This window comes from Anopheles stephensi, chromosome 2, assembly GCF_013141755.1.
Source record: "Anopheles stephensi strain Indian chromosome 2, UCI_ANSTEP_V1.0, whole genome shotgun sequence".
In the NCBI taxonomy this organism is placed as follows: Eukaryota; Metazoa; Arthropoda; class Insecta; order Diptera; family Culicidae; genus Anopheles; species Anopheles stephensi.
Window position 1 is genome coordinate 54,680,531 of NC_050202.1, and position 22,727 is coordinate 54,703,257.

Here is a 22,727-nt window from a genome sequence, read left to right on the forward strand (position 1 = left end):
AAAGCAACGCGATCCTGCTCACGATCTAGTAAGAAAAAATCAACGATTGACGTTCGGCTGGTTTCATTCTGTAGATCCAACAACAAAAACTCGATCACGTACACTTTTTGCTTCTCTTCTAGAGCTCCACCTCAAACGCAGCATATTCTTCTTTCACCGGCAGCGTTCGATTCGTTCTGCTTTTTATGCAAATCATGCCCACAACAAGCTCGTCTGTTCGAGCCGATCGGGTGTGGATGAAATCGATCCTGAAACTCGGGGTGGGTCGATATTTCAATCAAGTGAAGAATGTTTCCAATATCCTCAGTAATCCGCACCCACAGCCGTAAATTGCGTTGTCGATTGTTCGCTTGTTTTGAACCCTTTCAACAGCACCCCACCTTAAAGGGTCAAGTCCATTCGAGGTGAGTGCGAAAAACAGGGCACGATCGACAATAGGTGTGAAATTCGGACCGTAGGTGATACGGTTGATTGGAGGTTGCTCAAACATTGGGCGAAAAAATATGCGAATAACCTTGGCAGCACGCGTCAAGGTTTGGGAAGGATTTTTTCGTGTTGAAAGAACAGCTGCTTCAACGAGCCGCCTTTAGTTTTTTACATCATGTTTAATGAAGCTTGAATGAAATTGTCTAAAAAACATGCTTGGTTGCTCACTTAAATGTTTAAACTTTTCTAATCCGAAAGCTTGAAGTTCTTGAAGAAAACGTTATAGCCATATCTCACGCATTTAAACATATACTAACTACTGTGTTCTTGCATCCAACTATCTATAGACCAATGTTTTATTTCTGCTATGTATGCAATTGAAGATATCCTCGTTCTATGATTGTTATCGTTGAGCAATGAAGTTGAAAATAATGAGACACATCCGTCATCTCACTTCTGGAGGCGGATGAAAACATCCCAAAGAGAGCAAAAATGTTCAATAAAATGCAGAAAAATATAAAGAGGAAGCCCAATGCATTACATTGCTTCGAGACAAGCTGGTCGAGGCCAGCCAAGGCAGATTCATCATTGTGAAATTCATATTCAGGAACCAAAGTATCCATATACATGATGAGAAACATTCCTGTCAAATTCAACATTTTTTTACGAAACTTGCTGTTCATATATAATTTGAAGTCTTCCTAGGGCCAATCACTCGGAGTTATGAGCAAACTGTTATAAATAGATTCCGCCTTTCTCTTGATTTATAATATTATATTGAGAATTTCCCTTCGATTCTGTTTCTATTAAATACATTTTTTATTCTTCGATTTCGTGAGGCTCGAATAATATACTTCTCCTCTTTGTGACTAGTATTTTTGACGTCTTTTGTTTTGTCTGTCTGAGCTGGACCTGAACTGAAATGAAAATCGGCTGTACTTGCCTCTCGGTTTGTTGAATGCCTTTTTAATACAATTTTACATTATGTCCCAGAAGTGTTTGGACATGTCCTCAAATATTCTCCGGATATTTTTGTGCAAAAGACTTTATACTATCCTTAAGCCAGGATGGAGTAGCCACTTATCCCTAAGGTTCAGAGTGAGCTGAAAAGATGGCGACCTACCAAATTTCAAAGGCAACCAACCCTAGCTAAGGTCCATGGTTAGATGGAGAGTTGCTAAATGCCTTCGTTTATCAAACATCTTCTTCTCTTTACTCAAAATCCGAATCTCCCATAGAACCGAACACCAACACAAGCTCCTAAAAACCACAACGTTGTGGTTGGATTTTATAAAGCTAATCTCACATCGCAACCAACCGCCAGCATCGTCCACGCAGCCGGCCGGATCCGTATCAACCAGCAGGTGCAATTTCACCATCAATCCATATCGCACGTGAGCGTGAAACTGCACTAATACGTACTGCCGGAAAAACGGGCCCCAGCATCGAGCATCGGAGCAAAGCATTAGAAATTGCAGCCTGCCGATGGCCATCAATCAAGGACCGGCACCATCGCCACCGACCCACCGCGCGAAAGACAGGCAGGCAGGAAATAATGATACAAAGCTCAAGCGACGAAAAACAACGCACGCGTCAGATGAGATAGCAAAACCGGCGAGAGTGAAACGAACCTCGCACGATCTACACTCACTCGATCAAGCATCAATTGCCCGGGCGAAGAAAGTTCATTGAATCGTACGAACGGAATGGCACTATTCCCCGGGCCACTTTTCCCTTCACCGGGAGGGGGGGGGGGTGGTTGCAGCTTCCCACTCGCTCCCTGCCATCCTCGGCCCTCCTTAGCATACCTTTCGTGTGGCATTAGAAGCGAAACCGAAGCGTACACACCGTGAAGCGAACGTGTTTTTCACCGTGCCGGAGAAAAGTCCGACCCGATCCGGGCATACATTGGAGATAATTGAGCCACGGTCCTGGCGGTGAGATCCGGTGCATAGAAGCGTAAAAAAGAAGTAAACAGCAGTTCCTTATCGCGTGCCGCGGAAGATGCAGTAAGGTAAACACATGCACAGCGACTGTCCATAGCTCTTCCGGCGCAGCAGCAGCAGAGAAATGCTTACGACGATTGTGCGGTGGCGTTGCATTCGATATAGAAAGGTGAGCAGCAACATTGGCGCCCGTAGCACGGACAGTGCGCTTTCTGTTTTCCGATGGTGGAAAATTGGGCCTCAACCCTCCACATTTCCATTTCGAAAGGAAAGGCCTACGAAATGAAACTCTAAACACATTTCCATGCGGACCGTCGGTAGTTTTTTTGCACCAACAGTTGGCAGCAGTGGCAAATTTGGTTTGCAAACGCACTGGACTGTACGTAGGAGGCGTGAAAAGGTTTTTCACTTTTCGCACAAGAAAAGAGAAGTGAAAAACGTACAAGCTTCATTCATTTGCAGATATCTAAAAATAGGATTTCCTTTTCTTCTTAAACTTCATTCATATTTCCAACAAAACAATATTGTTGAGCGCTAGTTCAGAGAACTTAATGTGAAACCTTGTTGGCAAAAAAGGTTAAACCCACCTTCATGAAGCGCCAGTCGAAGTCAAGAACAACGTGAAGGAATGCCTTCTCAGGCAAACAATACCCGACCGACGGGTAACCTCTTCACAGCCAAATATTACTTGCAAATGTGACTCTGCAACTCAGCGACCACAAACCAATCGTCCGAAACCGACTTAATTACTTGGCTACAGTGCCAAGGAACCTTTTGTCTTCCTAGCCACATTCCGACGGTTAGGATAAAGCCTAGAGGCGCAATTAACTAACACGGCAAAACGAATTAGCATACAGCGTTCTTGAAGCACCAAAACGGAACTTCCCAAATTCTTTAAATCCCAGGCTCGTCAAGAACTTCTTGCTTGAAGAACCGTTTTCACAGTGCGCAGGGTCTCTCTAGATGATCTAACGCGTACGATAACGGTATCCGTTGTAGAGGAATGTGATGATGGTGGCTTATTACTGACGAACGTTTGTTCCATACGCTTCGTTCGTGGTTCACGCCGGTCGCCCTAGCGTCCATGATCAAGCAAGGCAGTCTAATGCCTCTATGACTGCGTACGTAAATCGTAAACAACGCATCACACTCTGATTACTCACGCTGGCGGTGATGACTTGCAGAGGAGCGCTATAGCCTGAAGCTATTGCGATTCGAGGCCGTGATTTCACTTTCATTCTCGATGGGTATTGGGAGGGCACGAGCTAAACGTGCCACAGAGAAGATCCATCAGTTTTGGGCAATAGTGATCGATAGATGAGACTAATATTCGAAAGCTACTAGGATGTAACGTCTTCCGAGCTTGAAGACGTCATAGCTCGGGTAATTGTGGACTTCCCAAAATGTAATCACTCTTTCTCTGGTAATTCCTCAACATCAACTTTAACTTCTCTGCACAGGTCAACGATTGGTAGGTGTTGCTGCACATTCACCATAACCTCCACGAACCCGGGTGTAGCATCTTATTCAACTTCCAAGTGGAAATCACCATCAAACGTTCGACCGGGAGACCGCAACACAAACTACACCACACCCTGCAAAAGCCGGCTGCGAGCGTCACGAAGGTCACGGAGCACTCTGGTCAACCATTAGGAACGTAACGTCCCTTTGTGAAGCTTCCAGTAATGATGCTGCCGCTGCTAGCGTCCAATGATAAATCGTCGTCATATTGAACTAGACGACGAATGAATGGCTGAAGCATCGGGCATCGTCATCACCATCAGCATCATCGGCATCGCTTCTTCATCGGCAAATAGGCAAAAACAGTTGCTACCTCAACCACATCAACCGCTTAGCCGTCCATGCCGGGATGATCTTCGGCATTGCCCTGAGCAGCAAAAGTTCAATGGCCACTCGCATCGGCAATTTTCCTATTCATCGACCTCGCGAGTCTGCCCCTCGCCAGTCTGTACCATTATCGTGCGGTAAAAATGCACCGGCATCTATTCAAAGCGATGCGCGCTATTGAAGTAATAGAAAAAGCGGCACACAGCGAACGAAGCGCTCGGGCAGAAGATGTCAGGTTGCGAACAATGGTGTTGGTGATTCGACAAAATGTGTCCAACGATGATTGGAAATTCATTAATTAACGCTTAAAAAGTATTTATTAAACTTTGCGCGATATCTAGATTTGATAGTGAGGCTATAGCGTAAAGGTACACAAAAATCCATTAAAACTTAACGAAAGTGCATTTTGTATTTATTTATTCTTCAGATAAATGGCCACTGGTGGAAATCGAAAACAGTACGCTTATCTGATCGGATTTTTTTGAAGCAGACCCAGTCGAATAATGATGCGGCAGCTATCATTCATCGGTTCCATCAGTGCGTGGTCACCAGCATACCATGTCCTGCTGAAGATGCATCAAGGCCTTGCTGCTTCGTTTCTATCACACTAAAGTCACACCATTATTGACTTCCGTTTTGGTTTTCTCCTGCGTGAGTATCAATCCTCACAAACAGTATCTTCATCTTCAGATGGTCATAATATTACTTTGTGCAGAAAAAAAAACGTCCAAGCCATCATCATCACCCCCCAGGGGTTGGACGTTTGATGGTAATTCATCAACAGTGGTCCAATCTTTCCATCATCCGCGTCGAAGCTTTCAGTTTACGGTGCTGCTTTTGGAACACTTTCGGACGCGAGCTAACCATCACGCACAATGAAAACCGCACGGCCAAAACACATCGTGCCCAATCGTCCATCCGCACAGGCCGGTGCTGAACGATAAGACCACCACTGTGCCCTCAAAAGCCCACACAGAGAAGCAGCACCATCTTTGTATAGACCGCACCCGTGTCAATGACCGACCTTTGCAATTGTTCTTTTTTACGTTGGTTTTTTTTTTTTTGGGTTTTAGTGGCTTGCTCGTACGGCTTGGTGGTCATCGTCGTCGTTGACATTTGGCGAATTAATGAGACCGATTCGCGAGGATGATCATTAGCCAATCGTTAGGGATGTTTTACAGCCTATCGAATGGGAGCTCAGGATGATCAAAGATCGCGTCCTAAATAAATGATGATCAAAAAGAGGATCGGGTGATAATTTTACAACCACCAGTTGACATTTTGAGGATCAAAACCAAAGGCACCGGGCTGTTCTGTTCTCAATTATAATATGATTTTTAGAGCCCGTTTTCCTTCGGCGGTGGTTCTAATGGGTTTAGGGCATGATTTAGAACGGGAAGTCATAAATTATCGATCTTTGCATCACCATACTATTATTGATGAGAAATACAATCGGACTCGAATTAATTCAGGTTCGTGTTGAACACAAGCATTGAAGTCTTTCGGCGTCCAATAATGTATTGCCAATAAACAAATTAATTCAGGTTCGTGTTGTATACAAGCGTTAAAGTCTTTTGATGTTCAATTTGAGTAGAAGGATGTATCGCTCAATGAAAATTATTTATAAGCAGATTTAAAGGCCTTTTTAATATTTAATGAAATAAGTTTCCAAAGGACAGTATTTTTAGGATACATACAAAATGTAAATAAAGATCATGTAAAATTTAGTTTTAAAATTTTCCAATCCATCATATAAATTTTTAAAAGTGATCTATTTTATCTTAAGCAATACTTTTGATGAATTCTATTGATCCATCTCTGTAATTATCAGTTGCTAACGAATGTATGCCTTCGGTACTATTTTTCCATTTCGGCAGCCAATAGCGTACGACCCGTAAGATTATGACACCCTTGCGCGACTAGCCCCAGCGCTCTCAGCTGTTGGTGATAAAATGCTTGAGTGCACCCTTACAGTACACTACCGCTCGGCTCAGCTGATGCAACAGTAAGCGGGCCGTTGCAAGTTCATTGCAGTTCCCACCGTCAGGCATCCTCCACCTCTGTTAGGAAATGTATGACAAGGTCGTCAGCTTTCTTTCACTTTTCGGTCGCACAAACTCTGAACCTGGCCAAACTCAACTCGGTTCGCTACTTTTCCTTTAAGCATCACATATGTGTGTGTGTGTCGTAATGGATTCATAATGGAGATTTAACAAAAAAAACTTATGGAAATGTTAAAAATAAAACAAAACTACTTGTCTACAGGCTACTGAAGCAACAGCTATAAATACACTACAGGTGCAGTAGGGCACACGGACTACTTCACACAAGCTCGTGGGTAACACTCGAGCCTACACAGGTTGAAGTATGCACTCCACAGTTTTTGGGATACAATTTTTGCCTACGGAATATCATGACGATCTCACCACGATCTCACGAAGGTCATTGCGCATGAGGACGCAGCGAAAGAGTAAGCGGCCACTTACCGTATACGTAAACTGATAGTAGGACGGTGTGATGCCGCGGGAACCAGCCGCCCCATCGTTGGCACCGTTGCCCCGGTCGACGTTGTTGCTGTTGACGAACAGTGTCTGCTCCTGGTACGAGTCCGGTGGTGGCTGTTGGCGTTGCAGTGCCGACGGGAAGAAACCGTTCCGTGGGTTCTCGAACGATGGCACGAACCGGCCCTGCGATTGCGCGAAGTAGAAGTTGTTGTCTGCAAAGGGAAACACGCACACACACACAGACAGGTTAGTCGGTTTGTTAGTTTTGGAGGTTCGGTTGGGGTTTATTAATTTAAAGCACACCTCACCTGGCCGGTGGTTTGATTTACACACTTTAGATGTGTTTTTTTCATTTCTTACTAGCGTTTTTCTTGAATTTCCCGGGTATAGTGCCGGGTTTTATAGCATCATAACGTTTTGGTTAGACACGTCAGACCGGCCGACCTATCGACCGATGATGGCTGCCGCACTGAGGGCCATAAACATTTCCCAGTTTTATTGGTTTATGCAACAGCTCGGCCTGTACGCACATGGCTGTTGTGTTGTGTTATGCACATACTGTACGTACGGAGGGTTGGTACATTGCAGACAGAAATCAATCGAATAAAGATATAACGGAGCATTGTATGGACGACGGTAAATTCTTGCAGTTGAAAAAGTGAACTATCGCTGTACTCTATTTTATTATCAGTGTTTTTAGGGAGGGGCGTTCCGGTGGCCAATCTTCATACGCCAGAACCGGGGTTCAACTCCCATCCAGATGACTGACAACTTTACTACGGGTAAAATTAAGTCACAGAAAGCCAGAAATGGCAGGCCGAGACCTCTCGAGCTTGTAGGTTGTTTATTGTGATTAACTAATATTTCGTGTTAAATATTGTACAAACGGAATGCAATAATAGACTTTAACTAAATAATAGAATAGTTAGCAAAAAATAAATAATAAATAAATAAATTTATCATAAGTCCTTATTACCATGGTCGAGTCTTTAACAAAACCTCACCAAATCGAGGAATCCATATTATGGCTGTCAAATTGGCTATCCGTTAGACTGATGTCCTCCAGACAAAGTCTCTATTTTAAGCTCATGATGCAAAGGGCAACGAAATATGCTCACACCCTCAGCCTGTCAACAAAACGCCTCCCATTTGGGAAACTCGATTTCCCAGCAATTTTCCATCCCTTTTTTAAAGCCCCAACTCAAGCTTTGGACAAACAACAACAACCTCCCCTCTCGTTAATGCAGGTTATCTTCAATGTCAGCGTTACCGAAGCCCGATGCTGGCTTGCTGTAAACACCCGTCGTTCGAAGAATGGTGTTATTTTTTTGTAGCCAAAGTACCCACCAAAAACTCCCAAAGTGCAACACGAGACAAACAATGATGGCATCTTGGCAAAGGTGACGGCACCATATTTGGCAATGCGCGATGAGTTTTGCATGCGCCCGCCACATTGATGAGCAACTGAATGCAGGGCCCCGATGAGAGTGTGTAGCGTTCGCTCGGGGATGCAAAACACAAAGCTCATCTCAGCGTGAGAGTTTACCGTTTTCTGTTGGGGGAGTTTACATTTTTGGCCAAAGAATAGCAGAGTGGTAGAAGTGCAAGAGTTGCTTAAAAGCAATATTTATCGAAAAACGTATGGATTGGGACAGCAGCGTATATTGGGCGTATATTTCTATTCAGGCTATTCAGCGTATATTGGCTGAATAGTTTAATGAGGTAGCAAAACTACACTCGCAAGTCCCTATCGTGCCCCGATGCCTTTCGCAGTGCAATTTCACGTGAAAAATATTCCAATTTATGCTCCATTTCTGGGTGCCGCTGTGTTCAAAGTCCAACTTAAAAATGCTTCCAGCTTCTACCAACGAACGTAATAATCACAAATAAAACCCGCATACACCGACCCGCCGATAGTCAGGTGTTCGCCTCTCCAGTTGTTCCACTATTCACCATTTAATGGCGCTTTTATTCGCGTACAACCTGGGTGCTCGGTACCGTAGAGAAACGATAATTCGCACCGTGGCACCAAGCGACGAACCTCGATCAGCTTTTCAGTCTGCTTCTTTCTCTGCCGTCATGATGCTGGTGAACAACGTTCCCATGTTTCGTATGCAACCCTACCGAGTGCACATTCCACGAACTTTGGTCCCAAACCTTTACCACCAACGGAATCACCGAAACGAGGGGGTGGAAAGCGCATAATTGCGAGCGAAAAAAAGGTGCAAAGTAATGCCCCCACCGTCTGCAGCAGCTCGGAAAATTGGCGACAAACCGTATGTATGTGTATCAAACTGCGCCCTCACTGTCCTGTCGACAGTTTCCATCCTGCAACGCCACCCTCATTGAACGCCAGGTGTTTCGAGACATGTTGCGTGGGGATCAAAGTACTGTTCGAAGCTGTATGCAACAAATTGAATTCCTACACTTTGTGAACTTGACTCGCACATAAATATTCCGCTTCCGCAATGGCACTGGAGAAGGTTTGTCTTTGGCCCGGGGTTGATGATTCTACATGAAGAAAATTAATTATCCATTCATGCTGCTGCAGTGTCTGTCCTGCCAAACAAACCTGGGCGTCGTCCAGTCCCGGGCGTGGGTAAGATCACCCAGCTCCGATCAGTTATTCTAAGCGTGCCTCGACATTCTTGGAAAAAACGGTGCCTCTTGCCAACACGGTGGGTCACGTTCGATCTTATAATACGAAAGTTCATTCACACTTTACACAGGCGAACAGAGGAGCAAATGAAAAATAAGCATAATCTCCGCTACGTTCGACACTTGTGGAAGTGCAAAAAACGGGGGTACCGCGCAGATGAAATCTGTCATCATCCTCCACAAAATGCGCGGAGAGAGAGAGCACGAGTTCTCGGGGACCTCACAGAACTTCCCCAAGTTTGGACAGCGAATGTGTTTTTTTTTTTGCTTTTTATTATTTCTACCACCAACAACTCTCGTTAATACTTTACGAAACGCAACAAATTTCCCATGACTCATGGCTCGCTTCTCTACCGGGAGCATCCGACCTGCCCCCCCCCCCCCTCATGCGGTGCTTGAAGCTGTCATCTACACAAAGAACCCGCCAGTAATGGCCGTTTACTTTGGCCGCGTTCTCTGTGCTCTTTCAAAGCGAAGAAATAAAAATAAAACCGCTCAGATAAGCAGGCCCAAACGGTTCGCTTCTGGGCGATCGTTTACATGATGATTAAGGTCGACTCGGGCACATTCTTGGGCACACGATCACGCACTGGACTGCCGATCGTTGGAGTTTCCGTGGGCGCACATACGCACCCAGGCAATGAAGCATATTCCCGGATGTGCTCACGCGTTCTGGGTCTGCTATATGTCGTCTTTCCAAGTACCTTGACCTTAATCTCGGACTGGAAGTAAAGGAACAGATTCCCCTTCAGAAGCGCCTCTGAGCGTCGGTTGCTGGTTTGTGGTGGCAAAAGGAATAAATTGCGTTTATAACTGACTTTAGGCTTGTCGAAGTTGAGTTTCGAGAACTCTACCGAGAAGCTTCAAATGATCATTTATTGCTTGGTGTTGAAGAATACTAGAGAGAGGTGCAATTTGATGGATGGTTGAATTAAGTGCCCAAGATGAGTTTTGCGGGCAATTTATTTACTTGGCTCCAAAGTAGCAATCCTTCAATGCGCAATGCTACATTCTAATCCTTTCAATCCAATTACTGCATCTACCGGCAGCATCCCGTACCAAGGACCGAACCCTTTTCGTTCTTAGCAAACCGCACATTAGCGCCAAATAATACCAAATCGACCGAAACTGTCAAGTACGAATCAATTTTCTTCCACCATTTAGCCCCCAACCGGTAGCCTATTGTTTCGAGGCCCACAACCTTGCACGCTTTGAAGGAGAAGCATTCGGATGAAAATTGCCGGCAGCAGTGATGTCTCACCGTCCACGGCTGCTAGCAGGAAGTTGTAGGCCGATCACAGCCCAGCCGGACCTTCGATTGTGAAGCTCCGGAGGGGCACGGAATACGCTACACGGTACGGTACGGTTCCGGTAGCAATTAGAAGCCGGAATAATTAGACGGTTTTGAGAAAATTTTGGTGAAAATTCAATTTGCCAAAGCCGTGAAAACCGTGACCATGCCACCTAGCAGATGGCAATGAAGCGTTGAGTGATTGAATTTTTGGACCGCTAGATAAAGGTTGCTCGCGGTTGATCGTTCACGTAATCGATCGATTTCGGAGCGTCCGGTGTGAAGATGGGTGAAAAAAAAAGTGGGCCCCACAAGCCTTGACAGTGGGAACATTGGTTCCTACTGGTGAAGTGCGAACGCACCGCAAGGTTTAGAGAAAGAGATGCTTCAGATAAGTTGAAGTCGGTGATTTGTTGAATGTACGGTCGGTATGAGTGAACATGAGAGGTCTATACAAGTTGAAGATGTTGAAGATGTGGACTGGAGCAGGCTTACCTTTCCACCGTCAAGGTTATGCTGAACAAATGCCATCACATCCTTTACTCAGCTAACATCTCTTCTGCTGAGTTCTTTGAATCTCAATAAAACGTACATTGTTTGAGGTAGAATGTACACGATCGGCTTACATCAACCGTACATCGAAAGGGTCATTTTTTTCTTGCAGCCGTTGTACCGATGAACCAGTGTCATAAATCTAGACGCACCAGACCCCGCAGCATGTACGCGCATCTAATCCACTATTAATTCTTAGCATTGAAGCAACCCCCGTCGAAACGATCATAACCATAACCGATTACATGATCACGGTGCGAGTGGGTGGAACTCGTGCTCAGGACAACACGCAGGACACACCCTGCCACACCGAAGATGCATCGGGAATTCTTCCTCCGATATAAAGCCTGGAACGCCAGCCTCACTAAGCCGGGCTGTAGTTTATCATAAATAATGCCAATAATAATAAATAAGCTGGCAAACTTTGCATGCCAGATTACGATACGCGGGCCATCTGGGGTGGCATTCCATGAGCGGTGGGCCTGTGGACCAGAGGGGGAAACAACACACGCAAGCTACGTCGATCGAGTGTCGGATCGAGCAACACCGTAAATCGCCACGGGACATCGACATTGAACCTTCATGCCCGGTTCTGATGCAATTATCAACCTTCGCAAAGCCTGCTTCTGCATTGTTCCCCTGGTACGTCGGTCCTGCAATCGGCACATTCCACCCGGGAGACCTTCTACTCCTAACATAGGGCCACAGATTAATCGGACCTGCAATTTGTCATTCGACAGTCGTTTTTGTAGTTTTCTTCACTTTCATTTTCATCCCCGGGGATTGAGAGGTTCGATAGGAAAACAGCAGCCAGCCTAGCCAGCGGACCTGCAATTGCAATTTAATGGTGTTGCTCTTTATTGTAAATCCTCACGCCACATTCCACCAGATGCATTTCCGTTTTCGATCTTCGACCACGGCAAACCACGGCAAACAATAATAACTTTCCTCTCGTAACGTAGCTGCTTACGTGTGATAAACTTCTTTCTATCTTTCACTTTTGCTCTTTCCTTACACTAACTATTTTCCTCCACACGCTCACCTCACTAGCTTAAAGCGTGCGTTTTCGATTATCAAAAATTTTCTCGCTTTTCATTCCTCCGTCTCGGTTCATCAGTGTTTGATTGTTTAGTTTGTTTTTGTGTGATCGTTCGCCTCTTGCCTTCAATTGTTTTTGCGTTCATCGCGATTGCCTGTGGAGATCTCAACAGGAAAAATCAACGACTTGCTCAATCGACAGCTTTTCCCATGTTCCTGTACCGAAAGCTTTGCTCAATCGATCGCAAATTGTTAGTTTTATTAGCCTCCCGATGCCCGTATAATGCAATAAATATTTTCCCAATGCTTTTCATCGATCGATCACCAAGCCACCCATTACTACATCCGCGTGAGGGTTCGATTTCGAACCCCGTACCGTGACACCGTGGCCAGCATTATGAAACGATTACGAAAGCTTACCCTGGGACGGACCCATCCCTGCGAGGGCCCACGCACGCACACGCAAACACGCTTTACTTTCTAAATTAGCCACCCATAGATGGTGACGGCATTTATTTTCTTTCACCGCGTCTGCTCGAATTTATTGATCAACCAAAAATTAACGGACCCCCCCGGGGTTTGGGTGAAGAAAGCGCTCGATCGATAAACCGAAAGAAAAAGCAACACCCCAACGAATTTCGCCACCTACTAACTTCTAGCGACCGAATGCCGCCCGATTCGAATGTGTATTCCTTCGCACCGATGGGCGAGGGACGACCATAGAGAGCAAAAAAAGGTAAACAGCAAATGAGCTATGGACACGTAAAATTTCTGTATGGAATTTGGCTTTGCCATTTTGGTGAAGGCCAACTGGGGGGAGAGAAAAAAACCTACCGAATTGGTTTGCGGGTGGCCTCTGCAGCACATTGGCCAGCCAAAAGAAAATGGCCATAGACCGCTACACACACATTCGCTGCTAATTAATGCCCGCTAGGTGTTGTGCAATCGACGCCGATTCGCATACAACCTGTACCCAGCGCCCTGGGAATGGGCACAATTTAACAACAATAAGGCCCCCGCCAAAAACGCCAAACAGCGACAAGTGCGCTTGTCAAGCACACCTTCCTTCACAGCTGCAGTGCACGCTACCATTTGGGAAATTATATAAAAACTGCACACTGCATCCCTTGCCACCTCCAAACAGCTGAATATGCGAACAGGTGGCTTAGTGCCAAGATAAATGTGTGAAAATGTGTCCCCACAAACAATTTCCACCAAAACTTTGGGCGCGAAAAATTTGTAGTATTTTAAGCACCAACCGTAGCTCTTCCTTTTGCACATTCACCTTCGTCTGCTTACGGGCCTGCCTGAGCAATACACGTTCAAGCAAATGTGAATAAACAGCATGAGAAAATGGATAAAATTGTGCACCGCGCTTTTCAGCTGCACCGGCTCGGAAAATGGGTACAATTTTCACGCCCACCACCATGGGGCCATGGGTTTAAACGATTTAGCTTTTTTGTTTTTCACGGTACTCCCATTGTGCCATTGTGTGAATTGTCCAGCGTGCTGCTAACGCTAACGGAACCTTTAGCAGATCAGATCAACCTGGTGGTCGTAGGCTTCGGCATGCTTTTTTGCGTGAAGTCAAAATTTTCAGCCACACCAACCAAGAAGCTTTTGAATCGCGACTTGAAACTGTTGAAATCATCGGCCACTGCATTCAAACACCAACGAGCGCAGAACAAAAGCAGCGAGGGTGTGTAGTGGGACCAACGATGAACGAAAAAAAAAACACACCATCAAGCTACAACAAGTTCCTTTTAATAAGGCTTTTTAGCGTGAAACCGCATTTAGTTCCGAAGAATGCAAGGTGCAGCCAAGATGCACCGGTTTGCGCGGTGTGAAGGTTAAACGGACAGGGACATTGAAATCGACACCGATTCAATTATGGTTTCGGCTAGCAGAAACTAGCTGCAAGAAGGTTCAAGAATCGAAGATAACGTTGGGCAGTTAAACTCTTGGGTTTATTATTGTGATTGAATTGTTGTTTTTGATGGCATTGAATGTATTAGTAGCGTCTTGTTAGAGTTGTTTTTATCTTTTAAAAAATGTATACATATTCCTTGTAAGCTGGAGCCCAATATTCAGATTATCATTCGTTGGCAGAATAGCATGAAAGGTTAAAATGGATATTAGACTGGAGAATTGTAATCCATTACGATGCGATCCAGAGTGTCAGTAGAAGAATAGTTGGATATAGCAATAGGGATATAAAAGGATCATGTTAGATCCCAGTCCGTCAAAACAGCCAAAATCTACGTATCATTAAAACAACCTTGAAGAGGAATGCTGATGGTATCTTTGCTAAATAAGAAATTCAACAAGAATCTCCACCGAACTAAACAGGCAACCAGGTTGAAGATAATTGGAGCTGACTTTAAGCGCAGCTAGAACTCTTGAAAGGGTGTGACACCAATCATAAGACAAAAGGAGTTCCGTGTTGGTTAGTTTAGCAATTAGACCGCCTCGGAAGTCTCTACAGACCACATCAATCAATCAATGTACAACCGCATCTGATATAATCCGGAAAATAAAGAAAGACAGCGTAGCCCTAACACATCAGATAAAAATGCCATTCGTGAGAGATCATTCCTGGAGCATTATCAGGGCTTAAGATTTTAGGAATAACAATGTGCCTTGTACTAGGCCAATTTCAGAAGCATTAGATTTCTCAGCTTCGACAGACAGTCCTTAAAACCGTCCGACTACGCCCAATTAACAATTTGAATGTCACAGCGTTGTTCCTTAATGTAGAGAACCAGTTCTAATCATGTGTTCTTGAAGCCTTCAAAGACCCTTTTTCTGCGTTGGAATCATGTCGTTATGGTCACTTCAGCATAGCGAATTCGTGGACACCTCCGTATTCTTTTAGAGCAGTTCGTTATCTTCGTCGTTTATGTATGTTTTCATAATTCCGGGATAATATTGAGGACCCTTAGGAATTGTTGGCATTAGGTGTTTCAGACCTCATTGTTCATAAAAATAATGTGGCGCTTAGTACTGTATTAGTAAAATGGTAAGCTGATTAGTCACTCGGAATAGTATGGTTTCCCCATTACCATTCGTAAGATTTCGCACAAGCAACGATCAACGTAACGCTAAGTGGTGCATACATTACTAATAGGGCACAGTTACTAATTCACTTGAGTCGCTTGAACTTAGTCACACTAGCCTTCACCTAACAGCCCTCATCCACTCATACCCATTAGTGTCACCCAACCGGATGCATTTGAACTTGAGAATTCTCGGCTGCCTCTTCTTCAGTTCCATCGCATGATTTCAAATTGTTGCAATCAAATGAATCATCCTCTCAGCCGCTAACGTGCGATCAATAGTCTACAACATTCCCAAACAAGGCAGATCGTTTGGAAAGCGAACCTTTTGCTCGTTGTCGTCGACTCCGTTGGCGTCAAGAAGTCATTACTCATGCCACCGTTTGGCACTCCTACGTCAGAGGGTGGCATGCGAAGATCATCATCATCACCATGCTCTCAAGCAACACTACTTAATTCTGCATCTTTGTCCACTTACCACACCGGGAGCCATCAAATCCCGAACACTCCCAAAAATTGTTACCGGCTCTTAAGAAATCTTAAGATTTTATCATGCAGCTGCACCTGAAAGCAGCAGTTCCTAAGACCAACTTTATGTTTTGATTCGAACCCATCGTGACATTTTTCCGCGCGACTACGCACGATTCGGTTCGTGACCGTAGACGCGCTCAACTGGCGACTTTTTTAAAGGTTTAAAAATTCCCCCAAAAAAGAATTCAACCTTCAACAAGGTCCGGAACGGAAAAGGGTAGAACCTTTTTTTTCCCAAGCAACCAAAATTCGCACCAAATCTGCACTAAACGACGCCATACTTACTTTGAAAGCCGCACACGCAAACGCCGAGATGACTCGTTAAAGCTTATTAAAAATGAGCTCATGAATGGTGAGAGAATACGAGGGGAGCATTTTCAGGCGTGGGTTGGATCGTGCCAATCTTACACCGATCAACGCCAGCGCCACCAGCAACAACAGACGCAGCCTCCGGCGGAAGTGGATGATGAAATGTTGCTTTCGGCGGTGGGGAGGACAATATTTACTGCGTCGTCGTTTTCACGGGTCGCGGTCAACCTCGTGGCGGATTTTTTAATTCGTTTCGGCAGCATTGTCCGATGATGGATGCTGTCAGTGCCAGATCACACCCTTGCGACGATGGTCAAAACGAAGCTCACCTTATTTACTCTAACGAGCCAGGAGGACCTTTGCTGAAAATCGAAGAATTCGGGATGCGATTCCCCTGCAGCAATTCACGGATCACATTTATCACCTATCTTGCGACAAAGATTGATTACACGAATCGGTCCACAGAGTGGACGACGGTTGCTGTTACCGCACCCGGGATCAAATCTCAGGTCCCTGTTACGAAAGTAAATTTCTCCAAACAACACACCCCTTTAGATGACGCACAATAAAGATTAAAAAAAAGCCTACCACAACAAAGTTCCGAATCGACGTCCCCAAACTTGCTGGCACTTGGTGAGCTGAGATAACCAAGCAAAAAAAACGGACAGGAACCATAATCACTTGATAGCAAAAGGGTTGGGTAGGCGACATCCAGCCTCCCGGGGAAAAAAGGGGTGCGCCAATGTTGCATATTCATACTCCTGGGAATAGTGAAAAAAAGCGAGTCACTTCCGCCTTTGACGAGTTCCCAAATGAGTGCCTATTATCAAACCGGTTCGCATAGGTCAAAGTGTAGGAGAGGAGTCGGCAGTAGTGGCCAAGGTGGGTGAGATGGGTTTTTTTGGGGTGGAATTTCTCCCGTACTACCTGAAACCGTTGATTATAGATCATTATCGAGATCGACGATTTTGACTTAAATTAAACGATCGTTCCGCCTACCAGATGGACTTCAAAGAGCGCTCCAAAGTAGAACGGTAAACTGAGTGCTCCGGGCGATTATGCTCGAGATAAATGGTAATGCCAAACATTGTAAACATCCGTCACTGCCTGCAACACAAACACAGCCCGTCTCGTGCGGCGACAGCTTCCAACACCGTCTTCCGGGCAACACAGAAGACATGCTAATGACGGTTACGGTTAAAAATGTCATTCCGTGTCACTGTCTGGCCCCCCCGAGTCACCTGAGAGCAGAGATCCACTCTCTCATCGATTATGCACAATCGCTTACGCAACGTAAGACGATCATCACACTGCGAGGACTCCTCCTGCATAATGAATTGTGACAGCGCAGACGCAAGTGGACCGAACCCGGGGGAGAGGCTGTAGAAGCTCAACCATCCCCCTGTCCACACTCGGTTGACAAACTTTCGCTTTCGACGCAAAGCTGGGGCCGAGTGTGAGTGTGACCTTATATTCCCTCTCGTACGCAACTTGCTAGACACTTCCGAGTGGTCGTGATCATGTCAGAGGGTGTGAGTGCGTATGGCAAAATTTTCGGAGTAGATAACTTGTCATTCAGATCTAAGGCTTGCACGACTACTCAAGTGTCACTTGACGCATTTCGGGGGACATGTGGTAAAGCTTCCAGAAATTGTAAGGATCTCCAAAGCGGATGAGTAGTTTTGCGTGCGAGATGACATAAGATTCGTCTGCTGGAGGGTGAAAATTCAAACAAACAAACTCACCCAAAAGCTAGACCGGAGGTCTTTAGGAGGCCCCACACTGACGATAGGTACGACACAGGAGCGTGACTGAAAGCTAAGCCGCTAGTGTCGATTGTTTAGATAAACCGTGCTGCCTGCACCTGATGCCCACCGGCGACGATGATGATCTTTTCTTAATTGGGTAAATATGGAATGTATAATTAAACAATGCGCGTGCGCCAAATGCACAGTGGGCCGGTAGTGTGGGTCGTCACGTCGGTTCGAAGTTCGTCCATTTTACGGTCCCATTTGGAGCTCTCGGCAATGAATGAAGGTTATTATTTTTCTTTTAATTCACTCATTGTTAATTTGTCTGGCTGGACACATGCTACTCGTACCGCGCAACTCCGGTGGTCGTTGCTGTCAGGCAGGTCTTGACGCGCCGGGGTTTTCATTTATCATCGAGCAAATCATAGAACGGTGCATTGTTATGGGTTTCTTGTGTCTGGTACCTGCAAGCGGCTAATGAATTCGAGAGTATAAAAATAGCCAACAATCATTCCAAACCCCCCCTTAGACACGGTTAGTGTTAGAGTAATGGACTGAAGGTACCTTGGACGATCTCCACAGACGCACCGGACGATCGATGATAGTTGATGACAGTTGAGTCGTAAACTGATGACGCTTAGTACAAGCCATTACCAGTCACACTTTTCTTCTTTCTATTGCGCAGACACACAAACAACGACGACACATTCTTTTCGAACCGGATATGGACACCTGCCGGCACCAACACTGTGTGACACGGCCAACAGAGCAAGCTAGTTTCACGCCGCAGCGCCTACCGAAAGATCATCGTTCATATTTACATATTTACACATTCCCTTCGGCAGTCACCATGGCGACGGATGTGCTTACATGATTGGGCCCCGTTTTATGTTGCTTCACCAGTACAATCCCAGCAGGCGCAGGCAAGGTGATCATTGGAATGTGCCTCGGAGATGAGATGGAGCACGAAACACGTTGCCGGATGTAACCTTTTTTAAATGTTTCCAGCAAATTTCAGACACAGTGAATGCGGGTAGTTTTATACAAAAATGCACCCCACAACAATTAATTTGTTTTGATTTATTGCCTTTCATTCGATACATCAGATTGCTGCTCATCTGCTCCACCCAGCACCATCTGCAACGATGCGTGTAGCAGCAGCATTAGCAGGTGAAAAAAAATGCGAAAAAAGTACCGGGTGACACACCGAAAGAAAAACAAATTTCACAATTATTGCACGTATTTAAAATGGGTTTCATGAAATTTCAAACCATCAACGCGCGGCGTAAACGCTAAGATTTAACACCATTTTAAAAAAAAAGACTTCAACGCCCGACCAGAAGACAAACGAAAGGAGCGTTTCGTTTTCTTTCGTATTTTTTTTTGTGGGTTGAAGAGTGTGCCCAACAAGTGTGTGTGCAATAAAGGTTTGAGCTGTTTCGGTAGGTATTGCAAAAAAAAAGAAAACAACCGTAACATTTACAACGCCCCCTAATTTGTACCACCCTCGTTCCGTCACTGTTTGGGAGTTGAGCGATTTAAAAGGCTTGCAAATGCAAACCAATATTTATAATACGCATCCACGGCCAATTAATTTAATTGATTGTGATCAATTTTCCCTTTCACTGGCATTGCTCCAGCCCGTCGCCAAGCTTAAGCGAATATTGGGCAAAGCGTTATTCACACGTAACGCTATGCAAGCGTTACCATTTGAATGCGTCTCCGTCTGTGCCGATCTTTGCGTGTGATGTGCGATTAAATCTTCAACAGCATGATACAGTTCCATCAAATCTCATCCATAAATCACCTACAATTTCTCAATTGTCCCTTTTCCCGGCGTCCCGGTGCAGTGTGTGATTTCACTTTGCCCGCTGAGAATCACACCGATTTTCTGCTTCCAAGTGAACTCAAAAAGCCGAAAAATAAGAAACCGAACCAGATGCTCCAATCATAATGGGCAATAATTGAATCGACTTCAATTTCACCGGAAAACTTGCCTCCCGAAAATGGCACCCCCAGCTGGTGCAGTGCGCACAGCGATTAATTCCACCGATAGAGAATCGACCAGTTTCGTTAGCGGTCTGAAAGTGAAATTTGTAATTTCACCTCGCACAGCACCGCTGTGGCTTATTGCTCTCAAACTTTACCGCAGGAAAGTGACTGGCCCCGGGGCGAAAGTCTCGAAATTGAGTCTGTCGCCCGAAATCAAACCGTACCCTGTACCGTATCATTGCTCAGCTTTTGCGGTGAACTTTCGTCTCCCATGCGTTCGGAGGTTCGCATGACTTGTCGCGAAAGTGCACAACCTCTCGGCGGTCATGCACCGCGCTTTCATTCATTCCGGGGTTACGATCAATTTCAGCCACTAATTTGCGGGGTGAGCTACAGTTCAACCCTGCGAAATGGAATGGTCCGAACGGATGATTCGTATGCTTTGTACATTGGTGTGGAACGGTTTAGGGTGACTCTTGTCAGCAGGTGTTCTGGGAGTAGGAAGTATCGTACGAAAAGCGAAATTAATGTTATTGATTTCGAATTAATGAACATTTTCTAATGAACAATTAAAACTGTTTAATTTTCCGCACGTCATCGATCAACGATTTTCTCCATACGCTAAAAATAAAAGGGGCATTATCATTCCATTTGCAGCCTTAAATTGAATAATCATGAGCCCTAATGGGCCCCACACACTCATATATGCTTTGTAAATTTACGAAACAAAAAAACTGCCAAGACAAAAATAAATATAAGCAGAAAAAATTTAATTAATGCATATGAAACAGCATTCCATTGGTGGAAAGCAATAAATAATCGGCGAGCAGAAAAAGCAATACTTCTTCGCCGTAAATGAGATGACGGAATTTTGCACGCACATCCATCTCTCACTAATGCAATGCTCTCTGGTGCATCAATATTCTGCACAGCCACTTTACTGGAAGGTTCGTCACTTTGAGTCTTTTCCATCGCAACGGCCACGCGTTGTCTAATATTAATTTTCCATTGCTTTTCAGTGCGTGCCGGTCCATTTACACGCTCCATTTACGTCACAATGTATGTGCGCCTGGTGAAGGCTGGTGAAAATTAGCAAACTGTGCAAGGGAAAGCAGCTGCAGCATGGTGGTTCCCCAAAAATGCATACACATTTGCTCCACTTTGTGTGATGTTTTTTCTTTTGGCTTCTCCTAATTCATCAGTTATGATTGCATCATCACGCTTCATCTTGATGACATGGGCATGAAGTTGTTATACTCTCCACCAGATGTATTGTTTCTTCTGGTTAATGACTAATCGTGCTGTTTAACCTTCGTCACCGGCAACGTCCTTGCGGAACGTTCAAAACCGGACACTGGCACAAAACTGTCGTTGACTGACCCCTATGGTTGTTATCCTTGAGCGGGGTGTCCTTCGCACAGGGCGATCGGTTACTGTGGATTGATACAAATTTCACCTGCAATCATAGCAGCATCCCGAGCAGCTTCAGGGCAATGATTGTGTGACATTGAAGCGAATGATGACCCCCATTTGATCGGGATGAAGCTGATACAGCAAAAACGATGACGAAACAAGGAAGAAAACGGAGTGAAGTCACACGTGAAAGCTTATGACGTGGAATCGGGCAGAGTAAGGTCGAGCGAAGGTTCACGATCAAGATAAAGCATGAGCAGTCACGATGTGGTAGGATATAGTTCTTGCTTGGGGGATTCTTCGGAATGTTTAGTTTGAAGCATGATACATCCCGTGTTGATTCACGTTAATTTTTATACAAGGGCTTCCCGGGATTCTCAAAAGATCGGTTAGTGGGTATTTCTTGTATTTTTCATGCCATCAAATCAAATTAAGAAGAAATTATCTGAATAGAAAAGATACTTCGCTAAGACCTTTCGGCATCGAATAATACAAGTGGTAATTGAGTAGGGGTTAGTATGGACTATGAGAGACATTGAAGGAATTGAAGGAAGGAACACTGTCCTAATATCAAAGGCTTTGAAAGCTTGATGTTCTGCGAATGATTTTAGTAAATAAAGACTCGAGCATTTGGCTTGACGCATACCTTCTCTCACCACATTGACTGTATAGTTTCAAGGTCTACGAGAACTCTTGATGAACTGATACGCGTGGCTTCAGTTTAAAGTATTTGTTCTGTTTAGTGGTTGCGTAAGGATGATGCTATCACCAGAGGAACTAAATGTCTGGCCTCATCTTCAGAACAACCAAAGAGTTCCTCGACCCAGTTTTTATTAAGACTGTCTGGCTGCAGTATCGTACATACAGTCCTAAAATATTCTTGTGTCCTTTGGAGTCTCAGGACTGTCTCCTTTACTGCTCGACTTGATATGGGTCTTGCTTCAATGGCAAGACCGGCACAATCTTCCATCGCATCTCTGTTGTCCTGCTACGACATTCATAAACCTTTTCGATCACTCAGGATCACAAGAAACACACCAACAAAGACAGCAATGCACCGCCTGTAGGCTGCTCTTAACACTGTTTCTGATGCATTCCACTTCGACCTACCTATTGAACATTTCAAAAACAGACTCCGACTCCTGCCGTTGTTAAACGTGGATTGGTGATCGATTCTTCTGTGTTTATTGTGAATGTATTTTTGTAACATAACCTGTGTTTCTCGATTAGCCCTTGGTGCCCGTAGCAGATAAAATAAAGAACATCAATAAATAATTGTTGGAGTTCGGCTCGGATATCTGGTCCCCGTCGGCCATAATCCACATCAATGCAGGTTTAACGTCCAGAAAATCCTTGACGATCGTTGCTCTGTCCGTCCTGTCATCATCTTTCTGATACCCAAATCTCATCAA

The 22,727-nt window shown here is 44.9% G+C and overlaps 1 protein-coding gene across 2 annotated transcripts in view; it reads right to left on the reverse strand.

Annotated features, from left to right (window-relative positions):
- Positions 1 to 22,727, reverse strand: part of LOC118502792 (mucin-19) — a 45,929-nt gene that overhangs the window by 14,413 nt on the left and 8,789 nt on the right. For both annotated transcript variants that reach the window (XM_036035394.1, XM_036035392.1), the window contains exon 2: positions 6,707 to 6,936. In XM_036035394.1, coding sequence (XP_035891287.1) covers positions 6,707 to 6,936 — 230 coding nt within the window. The remainder of the gene's footprint in view (positions 1 to 6,706; positions 6,937 to 22,727) is intronic.